The sequence below is a fragment of the Hippocampus bargibanti genome, linkage group LG17 (genome assembly GCF_051943395.1).
Source record: "Hippocampus bargibanti isolate YZ-2025 linkage group LG17, ASM5194339v1, whole genome shotgun sequence".
In the NCBI taxonomy this organism is placed as follows: domain Eukaryota; kingdom Metazoa; phylum Chordata; class Actinopteri; order Syngnathiformes; family Syngnathidae; genus Hippocampus; species Hippocampus bargibanti.
Window position 1 is genome coordinate 9720984 of NC_142750.1, and position 12948 is coordinate 9733931.

The window sequence follows — 12948 nt, forward strand, 5'->3', positions numbered from 1 at the left end:
CGCAATCGGTTTAAAACATTTTAGTCTCTTTTAGCCATGCTTCTCTTTGCTCATTTAATGTCTGTCTTCAGGTGTACATTTTATTTAGTTTTGTTTTTAACTTAAAGTAAGGTGTCTTTGAGTATGATGAAAAGCGCTTTCAAATAAAAGTTATTAATATTATTATTGGATTTACCCTTATTATTATTATTATTATTATTATTATTATTATTATTATTATTGGATTAGCCTGTATTCATCTCACAGTGGATACATTTACATTTCACAGCAGCAAAGTTATGAAAGGAAGAGGAAAGGAAAGAAAGAAGTAGAAAAACAACATACAAGAGCTGCTGGAAATGCAGCCACTCTCGCGGCGCCATCTTGAAGTGAACAAACAACAACAAAACTAACAAATAATATGACAACAGAAAGACACAGAGTCATCCATTCTTCAGCACTTGTTGTACCCTCTTTGTGACATGAAGCAGTTCTAGATGATAGAGGAGAGGATCAAAGCATCCTTTTCAGCAGTGGATCAGGGACGTCATGGTGGAATGTTCACGTCAGATTGTCTAACATCTCCTGTCTCACGTAAATCCGCTTCAATTCCAAGCCGCGACAGTTCCACATATGCATCGGCGCTCTGCGCTGAAGCTCCTTTCCTCTTATCGCGGGCTCCTCAAGCCATGCATATATCCAGCCGCAGACTGTCCAACAGCACCGACCTGTCCGCTGAACAAAGATGGCCTGTGAAGATGCTGCCCATTACTGGCGCAAAAAAGCACAATGGCCCCAGAGTTGTCCTGCGATGGCAGACGAATGGCACCGACCTTCCTCCCATTCAAAAACAGTACTGGCATATTCATGCTGCCGAATAAGACACAACAACTCAGCACAGTCTCTTCCTTGATGAATGTCATGGCCAAAAATGCAGAAAAACAGTCCGTATCGGTTCCACACGACGCACAACAACACAAAGTGACAAAAGAAAACACAAAAACAACACAAAAACAACACAAAAAAAGCAAGGCTCATGAGAGCACTTGCAGACGGCTGCCTACTCGGGCGCCATCTTGGACTTATTATTATTATTATTATTATTATTATTATTATTATTAGTAGTAGTAGTAGTAGTAGTAGTAGTAGTATCATTATCATTAATCATACCAGCAAGCCGAAATGGAACAATAATAAGAAAAATCATTATTGGATATATACACTATAATGTACAGTAACGGCGATATTAAGAAAAAGAAGTGTTATGGTGAGCTCAGAGCAGTAAAGGCTTGTGGGAAGAAGCTGTATCGCACAACTTCGTGTGTATGTGTGCACGTGTTGCTTGCATACATGTATCATTAACTATCATTAAGCTCAAATTATATAGAAAGGAACGAGGCGGATGAGTACAGAGCTACGTTTACTCAGACACCCACTCCAAAGCCCCCCCCCCCTTCCTCCACCCAACCGAAGCATCTGCGAATAAGGGGGTGTTGTTCAAGTGGAGGGGGGCAAACGTGATAAAAGGAAGAGCTTCAAGTCTGCCTCACAGGATGGAAAGGAAACAGACGGAGAGCGCAAAGGGTGAAGAAACTCCCACTGCTTGCTTACTACAGCCCAACCCCAGTCGCTATTGCGCCCTTTGCTGGATGCCGCCCGCCTCAATGTCCGCCTTTTAGATAGTTGACACCCGCATCTGCTGGACTTCACTTGCTTCAGTTCCATCCGGATCATCTCAACTAGGTGAGACACTAACTCGGCACCAATTACAGTAAGGCACACACACACACACACACGCACGCACACACACACACACACACACACACACACACACACACACACACACACACACACACACACACACACACACACACACACACACACACACACACACACACACACACACACACACACACACATGCACACACACGCAAGCACACAAAATCACTCGTCACTCAAGTGCCACAAAGGTGAGGGTAGCAACTAGTGGAAACATTATTCTGAATCTGTGTCATTTGTGGACTGCTATGATGTGTCGTGATGCACTCCGCCACAAACTGACTGGAACAAACTCGGACAATCAAGACCTTTCAAAGGTTTTCTGCAGCCAGAGTCAAACAAACTGGTCTTAGTTGTCGTTCCGTCTACTTGCTCGATATTGTTGCACGCGTTTCCAAATGATGGAAAGAGATTCATTTTGGAATTGAATGCACCTCCACGCACTCTGCGGCATCCCACTTTGGAGATTGCTTGAAGTGCAAGCATAACTGAAAAAAAGGTTCATGTACGAGAGAGGGAGAGGGAGAGAGAGCGAGAGAGAGAGAGAGAGAGGGGGGGGGGAGGATGGATGGAGTGAGGGAAGGTGAAAGTGAGAGAAAGAGAAAGGAAGGGAGAAAAAGAGCGAGAGAGACGCAGAGAGGGAGGGAGACAGAGCGAGAGAGGGGGAGAGAGGGACGTAGAGAGAGAGAGAAAGAGAGGGAAGGGAGAGAGGGGGGATGGAGAGAGAGAGAGAGACACACTCAACTGTCAGTCAGGATTTGTTTGCAACAATGAAAAGCAAGTGTGAAAACGAGACATCTGTGGATGCTGTGACTGGTCGCAGAGATACGACGAAGCGCATCATTCCTTTCATGGGCGTTCTTCACATGTGATGCCAGTAATCCAGTCATGTGACTTGAACATCGATGACAAAGTGCCACTCCCGCTGTTGAGCGAACTGAGTGAGTGAGAAAGCATGAAAATGACAACCTATGGCGAGTCTCAGGTGATCAGCAGGCTGATTGATAGGTGGTCACCTTTGATTGACAGCATATCGGTTTGCATTGAAAGTTGGACCGTGTTGATTGACAAGCATTTCACTCAATAAACAAGCACCGTTTTTCGAAAACTGTCACTTGGTACTGATGGACATTTTGTCAGGCAACATTAAACGACAACCGACACCTCCGGACAAGTTGTGTCCATAATTTGTAAAATCACTTCAAATGACTTCTACTGAGCGTATTTTACAAAGATTCTACGGCGTATAGCTACATTTTATGTTTTAAGACTCTCGCTGAATATTCAGGAAGTCTTGTTTTCGAGTTGGTGACGATTCCTGACGTGACGTCACGTCTGGAACGCCCCTGACCGAGAAAGCGGCACACAATGCAATTTTGGGGTACTTTGTTTGGTCTAAAGACTTCGTGTTGATCCATGTTGATGGCGAAATTAGAAGGAAAACACATCAATAACTCGATGGTGAATCGTTGTGTGTTGCACCAAGACTACTATTTGATACTAGTTGACACAAATTCCCAGCAGACAAATAAGCCCATTTCCAATGGAGCTTGGGCGCCATCTTGTGCATTTTCTGGGCACTACATTGGAGTCCAGACGGTTCAAAATGAGACGGAAGGACTTCTTTAATCGATTGCAAACATTTATGCTTTCCTCTTCAGAACTATTTGAATCATATTCATAACTGGATGAGTAACAAGAAAGCATCTTCTCCGAATCTGAAGCCATTGTTTTGATTCTAGAGCAAGGCAAGACGTCCTGGCGTGACGTCACGAACAAGGAGGCGGGACCTTCTGAAACTCGGCATCTCCGAGGTCATTTTGAAGTAGTTTTGGGAGACTAAGTCATTTTTATTGCTGTTTTGCATTTGACTCAAAATATCAGCCTGCGTGTTTTGGGTATTTTAGATGCTATAAAACCTTTTTCTGATGTCAGTGAGGAAACAAAAAAAATGGTGTCGTTGTCCTTGAACCAGAAATTTTCTTCGTGTCTGTTTTGTTCTTTGCTTCACATCAATGTTACATTTGAAATAAAAAATGTAATCAATAAATCCGCAGAGAGGCGGTGGTCATTGATAAACCGGTGCGGCATGCGTTCTCAGGCCGGATGAGTGTGAGGCGTACCAGGAAGAAGCTGAGTATCTCCATCCAAGAGCACATGGCCATTGACGTGTGCCCGGGCCCCATCCGACCCATCCGCCAAATCTCGGACTACTTCCCCCACCGTTCGTCCACCACCTCGCCGACCCGCCCGTCGGGCCTCGGCCCCTCCGGTACAGGTTGCGGCCCCGTCGGCCGCGATGCCGAAGCCTCGGTGGACGCCACCGGCTCGGACAGCGACGACTGCAGTGAGGCTCGCTGTCATTCCGCGGCTGGGTTCCAATTCGTAAGCTGCATCCACCAAAGGCTGAATTTGAAAAGCCAGTTTACGTCACGGTGCGCTTCGATCGCACACCGGTGTCCAAATTCACGCTGTCTTCCAATCCAGCCTTCGAATCGGACCTTTGTTTCCATGGGGACGAGAGCTGAGCAAAGGTCACTTCGAAGGAAACGTTTTAGGATTGCTCACGTTGATCCACTCTTCGTCTCTGCGGTGCTTTTTCTGTCCTTCAATGTCCTTCATTGCCGCCATCTTGGCGCAGTTCAGTTAGAATCGGACGCCTCGTCCAAATTGGCCACGGTTTGTTTGTTTCATGGAGGCGAGATGACGTCGAGCCTTTGAAGGACGCAGCCTGCCAAGGTTCCTTGGAAAGACGCAGTATACGAATTAGGACACGGCTGTGTCTTAAGCACGTTTGCTTTTCAATTCAACTTTCACTATCGTCAATGATACAAATGGAAAATATGAGCATGTGAACGCAAGGACAAAGGTGGGCAACTGATTTTCCAAAAAAGCCATGAGAGAAACTCTTGACGGCCACGCTAACATGCTAATCTCAATTTTGACACCAGTAGCACTTCACCATCTTCACAAACACTTTGTCATGTTCATTAAGGTTACCTAAAGGTAAAACCAGATGAGCAGAATTGCCTTTTTTTACTGGCAGCGCTAAAGAGGCTAATTAAAGGACAACCGACGCCTCCGGACAAGTTGTGTCCATAATTTGTAACATCACTTCAAATGACATCTACTGAGCGTATTTGACAAATTCAAGTTGTTCAATAGCAGATTCAAAATTCTTTGAATCTGCTATTCAACAAGTTATTTGGCCAAACGCTTTGTTCTTTATAGATGGTAGCTGCTAGTAGATGGTATAGCGTAGCACATAGAGGCTAGCACGTTTATGCTAGTACATGATGACTATGTTCTCACATATACTTCACACTGACGTGGACTTTTGAAGTGTCGGCTTGTGTTTCTTTTTTGTACACGTGTATGCGTATGTGTGTGTGTGTGTGTGTGTGTGTGTGTGTGTAGCAGTGTTGGGAACGCTGCAGTTCGAGCTGAGGTACGAGCAGGCGACCAGTCAGCTTCACTGCACTGTAATCAGAGCCAAGGTCAGATGCAAACAGAAATTCCCTTCACTTAAGTCACGTGTCAGAACGAATATTGTGATAATAATGGGTTCATATTAATATATACGCTGCCAAAAATGTTTTGATGGAGTGATAATTAGGTCTTTTTTTGTCCTCAAGATAAATAGGTTGTACTCAGAAAAGGAAAAACAGAATTTTAGTCAAGATGAAAAGTGCTAAACTTATAAATAGTCAGATTTTGAGATATAATTATAGCATATTACAAGGCATTTATATCCGTGCAAAGCCTTCTCTGCTGGCTTAAAAATATCCGAATCACGAACTGATGTTAATTATATTTTGTCCGTGAATTCTTATGAAATAATTCCAAATTGTCTGTCAGCTTCCATTGTTGCTCTAACGCACAGGTGTCAAAGTCAAGGCCCGCGGGCCAAATCCGGCCCGCCACATCATTTTTTTCGGCCCGCGAAAGCGAATCAAACTTGTTAAATTCCATGATGATTGCTAAAATCTGAGCCCAAATTTCATATTTTTGGATGTCAACCACAATAAAAGTCATTATTCTTGACTTCAGATTTGAAAACGAGTTATTCATTAATTTGCTGTGTGTTCCATATGTAATATTTGAAGGGATTTAAAGATTCTAATGGGTTCCCCAAATTCATAACGGCCCTCGAGAGGAAACCATAACTACAATGTTGCCCGCGGCAAAAAATGACTTTGACACCCTTGCTCTAAGGAATCAAATTTCGAGTTGGCAAACCAAAAGGGGTACCAACGCTTTCTTGTAGACGCTGGAAATGTCATAGCTTTTGCAAACTATGATTGGCTAATCACTAGCCAATCATAATTTGCGAAAACTGCTCTGATCACAAGCCACAAGTGACAAGAGCATACTGACCAGAGCTAGCACACTGTATCGGTAGCGAGCTGCATAAGAAAATATATTGTGTGGATTCAATAGCAGTTTTGTCAACCCACGATGGCTGAAGGAGGAGAAGAAATGGATTTGGTTGCAGATTTACTGTTAAAGCCATTTTCAAGACCTAATTTTCAAGAAAAAAAATGGACATCATTAAGAAAGGTCGGTCAGTTATTTCCTGGCTAATGGTACCCTCTAGTGGATTTGTAATGAATCAAACCACACTTTTTTTCAGTCTGGATTGATTCAGACATAGCACTACTGAAGGCCTAGCGATGAAATTCACGACCCGCCACTGCAATGTACTGCATATCAAAGTCCATGTCTCGGGTAGTAAAATAAGAGGACACCATTTTTTCGAACATCCATTGAGAGGACACTTTTCTCCACAGGGCCTGAAGCCGATGGACTTCAACGGTTTGGCGGACCCGTACGTCAAAGTTCATCTGCTGCCCGGCGCATGCAAGGTCTAATGGCAACCTGCCATAACTTCCTACAGCACTGCTTAGCAAACAAGCTTTGTACACCCCAATAGTAAAAATACAACCTCCAAATATTGGAGATACACCCTGTACCAAGATCCGAACCAAAAGATTAAAACAGAACCTTTGATAACACTAATATGCTACAGATATGAACAAAATGTGTCCACCAGGCCAATAAACTCAAGACAAAGACCATCCGCAACTCTCTGAACCCCGTGTGGAACGAGACGCTGACATACGAGGGAATCACACCACAAGACATGAACAGGAAGATGCTCAGGTAGGGCGTGCATCTTCACCTATGTCCCCATACCTAACACGCCACCACTAATGACACAAACATTCCAGGTCACAAACAACAATGTGAACGGATTTTCTGCACACAAAAGACTTTGCATGACTTTGCACAATGTTAAACCATGCCATTTCTTTCATTAATTAAATCACTGGTGACCCCCTCTACCCCATCTTCTCTTCTCACCGGGGCCATCGCAGGCTGACAGTGTGCGACGAAGACAAGCTGACTCACAACGAGTTGATTGGCGAATCACGGGTTCCTCTCAAAAGAGTCAAAGCGGACCATAACAACCATTTCCACACATGCCTGGAACATCCTCCGCCGGTACACACTGTCACACTCACAAACTCACGGAATCAACACACAAACACACACATGCCATACCCGTCAACCTGTGAGTCACTGTGACCTTACTAATGGCTCAATTTTTATGTGTGTAATATTTCATTGCACACTTTTATCAACAAAATTTCACATGTAAACATCAATACTTTTAACATCTTCCGACATATTTCTAGCAATAATCATGTTCTTTGTTGTAGATCACGGTTGCTTCGTTTTGCTGTGGACAAATTGAATTTGTCCACAGCAAAAAAATGAATCTGAATTTGTGTTCTTATGATGTATAATGTTTCTAAAAAAATATGAATAATATTACGGCCCAAAAAAAACAAATGCGGTAAAATGTTTAATTTAACTGATTTCAAAATAAAATTCCACTTGACCGCAAGTTGTCTTCTTGGAACTTTTGTTTTTTTCTTGAGACTTTTCTCATTGGTCGAATTTGCTTTTTACGAGTAGCAATATTTGTTATAATTAACATTACTGCTAATATTTTATGACGAAAACAAAATCGAAAATATCTCAAAATTGTCCTTGAGAGCTTTGAAAGGCGCTTAAAATGTAATGTATGATTATTATTATTATTATTATTATTATTATTATGTTTTTTTTTTTTTCGTGCCCCGTAAAAACTTTCTTGTATGCCGTACACATCTAAAAATATGCAAAAATCGTACAGAATACGACAAAATACGGCTGGTTGACAGGTATGCATACACACACACACACACACACACACACACACACACACACACACACACACACACGCACGCACGCACACACACACACACACACACACGCACACGCACGCATGCTTTGAGTGAACTATGTGTGTGTGTGTGTGTGTGTATGTTTTCAGCTTCCATCTCCCAGCACCATGGGAGAAGCTCTGCGAGGGATTTCCTGCTATTTGCGAGAGGTAAAAGCCAAACTTAAAGTGCTCAATCTTCAACATCTACAATTTAAAAAAAATGCATTGAACTGGTCGATCTTGAGTGGTTTCAGGTGGCCGAAAGTGGCTTGGTGTGGATTCATCGGCAATTTGAATCCTTCCATTCTTCCATTGGTACCTGTCGTACCACAAGCTAGAGTATTTCAGTAACTCAGAGAGATTCCCCTTGAATGTCTCTTTCCATTTACATTAATCCCCGTTTTTTGCGTTAATGGGGACCAGGACAACCAGCGGTAGATAAAAATCTGCAGAGTAGGGTTTGCCACTGTGACATTATTGACCATTGTTGCGGTTTGCTTAAGACAAATTTTCTAGACTCCTCATTCATTTTTGTATCGTTGCTTTTGTTTTGATAGTTTTCATGTTTATTAATTCATTCACTGCCTTTCACAAATTTATTCGGAAATTGAAAATACTAATGACATAGTGCGCCATTCCCAAATTTGTTCGGATTTTTTTTTTTTTTTTTTTTTCATGCCGATAAAGTGCCGATAAAGCGCTGGCCATGGCCTCTGGCAGTTTTTTTCCTTCCACAAGGGGGTAGCATGTTTCCATGTTAGCGTTTTGTTGCATCTTCAGCTGTTGTTAAAGCGCAATATAAACCAATATGTATGTATTGCATTGTATTTTGGACAGCTGGCCTCATTTCAAGCTCATCTAACTCCAGACCCATATAATTGAGGATTATTATTTTTTTCTGATGAAAGAAGAAAGACTAAGTATCGTAACGCTGTACTAAATGCTAATGTAATCCTAAAACTCAATATTCTGTGGGTCCTGGAATTCAAGTGACAATGACAAAATCCCTGGCACTGGAGTGGACACATTTTTGCACGTCTGGCAGTGAATGAGTTAAGTATTTGTGGATTTATTTTTATTTTGGGATTACAGTATTTAAGATTTGTGGCACACATGTTTTGGTATTTTGTGCTATCTATTTTCTTTTGCAAACATTCTTTTCATATTGGGTTTTTTCTTTTGCGTTATCAGCACTTTGTTTGTACTTTGTTGATGTAAACATTGGTACACTTTTAGGTCAAGGTGGTACTGTTCAGTTGTGTCTCTCTGTAAGCGGGGTTGGTACACTCACTTGACAAACGTCTTGTACACAGTGGGAGAATGAGCAGCTGTACAGTTTTGAGGAACGAGGTCGCCTTCTTCTTTCGCTGCAATTCTTGCCTCCGCCCTGTGGCGCCGATGACGAGCCTGATGACAGCAGTGGCGGCGAAGGTCTCTGCGTGGGCGTGAAGCGCTGTGCTCACCTGGCAGCCATGGACGTCAATGGCTTCTCCGACCCCTACGTCAAAATGTGATTTGAACACCGTAGACGCGGCAACATTTGCGAAGACAAGACGAAACTTAACTCATTCACTGCCATTCACAAATACAGTAAAGTCTCGTTATATCGATATCGGATATATCGATAGTCCCGGTTATATCGATATTTTTTCGGACTCCCTTGAATATCGATATAACGAGACTTTACTGTATATTCGGGGATTGATATTATGATGAAGAGCGCCATTCCCCAATTTGTTCGGGTTTTGTTTTTTCATGTTTGAGTGCCGATAAAGCGCTAGCCATGGGCTCTGGCATGGCCTCTGGCAATGTTTTTTTTCATTTCCACAAGGGGGAAGCATTTCCTTTTTTTCTATTTTTGTGCGTTGTTTTAGCTTTAGCTGTTGTTAAAGCGCTATAAAAGCCAATATGTATGTATTGCATTGTATTTTGGATAGCTGCCCTAATTTCAAGATCATATAACTCCAGATCCATACAATTTAGGAATTAGCTCTTTTTTGATGAAAAAAGAGAGTCTAAGATTTCTAATGCTGCATTGAATGTTTATGTAGTCCTAAAACTCAATATTCTGTGGGTCCTGGAATTCAAGTGACAATGACAACAACCCTGACACTGGAGTGAATACATTTTTGCACATCGACTGGCAGTGAATGAGTTAATGGGCATGTTGAGTGTTTGTGATTCTTGCGACAGATACCTGAAGCCTGACATCAACAAGAAGTCCAAACACAAAACTGCCGTGATGAAGAGGACACTCAACCCCGAATTTAATGAGGTACAGTAGTCCGACAAATTCAAGGTATAAAAATTGATCAACAACTAATCGATTATCAAATTGCTCAAAAACTGCAACTAGAGGAATTGTTTTGTGTTTCCTAAATTGTGCGCGTGTGCTGCGCAGGAGTTCTTTTATGAGATGTCATTGTCAGAGCTGGCCAACAAGACCCTGGAAGTGACGGTGTGGGACTACGATTTGGGACGCTCCAATGACTTCATAGGTGGGATGTCATGATGCTGCTGCTGATGCTGGATTAGCATGCTAACAAGCTACATGCTAGCTCAAAACATCCATCCATCCATTTTTTTGTACCGCTTATTCCTCATTAAGGTCACGGGGGGTCCTGGAGCCTGTCCCAGCCGTCTTCCGGCACTAGGCGGGGGACACCCTGAATTGGTTGCCAGCCAATCGCAGGGCACACAAATATATACAACAGTCACTCCCACACTCACACCTAGGGACAATTTGGAGTGTACAATCTGCCTGCTATGCATGTTTTTGGAATGTGGGAGGAAACCGGAGGGCCCGGAGAAAACCCACGCTCAAAACAGTGCTGGGAAAACTTTGGCATATAATCCATATTTTGCCAAAACTAACAGCACGGGTGTCTGCTCTGCTTCCCATCTAGGAGGCGTGTGTCTGGGTGCTCACTCGCTGGGCGACGCCCATCGCCACTGGACCGACTGTCTGAAGAACAAAGGCCAGCAGGTGGAGCGCTGGCATATCCTGACCAATCAGCTGCCCAAAACCGCCAACTACAACTAAAGATGAAGTAATAGCTGAAGTGGACCAGCGCAAAAATATATATACAATGATACCTCGGTTTACGAACCCCTTGGCTTACGAACTTTTCGGTTTACGAACGTTAAATTTATGAAAATTTTACCTTGGCATACGAACTATTTTTCGTGATACACACGAAGCTGCCACAATTAGTGATGTGTCGTTCGCGAACGAGCCCGTTCTCCGAACAAGAAAATGGCAGCCGTATTGTTTTGGTCCCCTGTTCCCCGTCCCCAGTCGGCGGTTAAAGCCACGTGATTGGTCAAGAACGCAGCAGTCAGGGGAGTTGGTTTAAAAATTAAAGAGACAGGCAGACAACAGAGAGAGAGTGACAAAATGGATAGAAAACTGTGAAATTTGGACGTTTCAACTTTAGTTCGAAGGCAGAGTGTCGATGCAAGGTTAAAATTCCCATCAATCAGGCTCCACAAATAACCCGCCATCTGTACACCTGATGCAAAAAGCTATTAACCCAGCTAAACAGAACACGATTGATGAGGAACTAGGTCAAATTATCGCAGTGAAAGCAGCTACAAGGGATCATTCCTCAAGATGGTGAAAGAAGAAGGTTACGTTCCTCATCAAGTGTTTAATGCTGATGAAATCGGCCACTCCATTCCATCAAGCCATCAACTACCATCACAAAGTAAATAAAACGACTTTATTGTACAGTACAGTTTATTTCTTTAATCATAATACCATAGCACATTTATTATACGTAAAATAAGGTATATTGTGTGTAGTTTTAAGGCTTAGAAAATTAGAAAGTAGAAAATTACGTTTTCTGGGCACCTGGGAACGGATTATTCTCATTTTAATGGTTTCCTATAGGAGATTAATTTTTGGGATACACACTTTTCACCGTACACACTCTGTCTGGGAACCAATTAAGTTCGTAAGCCACGGTATCACTGTATATATATATATATATATATATATATATATATATATATATATATATATATATATATATATATATATCAAGAGTGTTAACTGTACCTCTTATATCACTTGAAATTAAATGGCACAACACCGTCGCTAAGGTAAACATGGTCAGCAAATTGAATAAAGAATATACTGTCACTGGTGAGAAGAAATTGTTTATAATCCATAACAAGTAGAGAGTAGAGTGAGTTTACGGACGAAACCTACAACTGAACCATCACTACATTTTTTTGGTTTTGGCATTATCTGCACACTTTGAAATACTGTAATGTCCTGATTCAGAGTCTGAAAATTAAAACAGGCTTTTGTCCGACTTCTCATTGAATAGATCTGGTTAGTTGAAACTCCATCGTCCCCAAACACAATTACGTACATAAATACAGTGGCGGGCTGTTCAGATCACCCCTGGGCCTTCAGTTGTGCTACATCTAAATCAATCCACAGGTGCGACTGTAAATAAAAAGTGTGGTGTGATGTACTAGAGCTGGGGTCAGGAACCTTTTTGACTAAGAGAGCCATAAAAGTAAAATATTTAGAAATGTTTTTCATTGAGCGCCATACACACGCACACATACATATTTAAAATAACTTTGTGATCGTACTCACCATTAGCATGAATGGTTTTCCGTTCCTCATGATTGGTAAAAATCCAACGATCGGAATGAAAGTCAACTTGCCGGGTCCATACACTAACTTACTGCTCGCTAGCCTGCACACTGCTCATTAGCTTGTACTCTTTCTTTCTGCTGTCTCACAGAAGTATATTGATGCTAACATTAGCATTGGGCTTGTCAAAGTGTCACTTATATTCAACCGTTTCATTCATGGTATTGTTTCATTGCAAATTAGAATCACTGCAGAACTTTTTTCTCCAAAGTTTTTTTTATTCATCAGGCTTATTTAACAGGGG

General features: G+C 42.2%; 1 protein-coding gene across 1 annotated transcript; it reads left to right on the plus strand.

Annotated features, from left to right (window-relative positions):
• The first annotated feature begins 1482 nt into the window (after positions 1–1482).
• On the plus strand, positions 1483–11848 carry doc2a (double C2 domain alpha). Its single transcript, XM_089018701.1, has 11 exons — positions 1483–1722; positions 3860–4105; positions 5176–5255; positions 6549–6623; positions 6812–6921; positions 7137–7263; positions 8141–8200; positions 9346–9542; positions 10226–10307; positions 10434–10530; positions 10939–11848. The coding sequence occupies exons 2-11, from the start codon at positions 3865–3867 to the stop codon at positions 11073–11075; spliced, it is 1206 nt and encodes a 401-aa protein (XP_088874827.1). The 5' UTR covers positions 1483–1722; positions 3860–3864; the 3' UTR covers positions 11076–11848.
• The last annotated feature ends 1100 nt before the right edge of the window (positions 11849–12948 follow it).

Coding starts and splice junctions, on each gene's coding strand:
- doc2a (XM_089018701.1), top strand. CDS start 3,865: ATGAGTGTGAGGCGTACCAGGAAGAAGCTGAGTATCTCCATCCAAGAG. Junction 5,256..6,548: donor GCACTGTAATCAGAGCCAAG/GTCAGATGCAAA, acceptor TTTTCTCCACAG/GGCCTGAAGCCGATGGACTT. Junction 10,531..10,938: donor ACGCTCCAATGACTTCATAG/GTGGGATGTCAT, acceptor CTTCCCATCTAG/GAGGCGTGTGTCTGGGTGCT.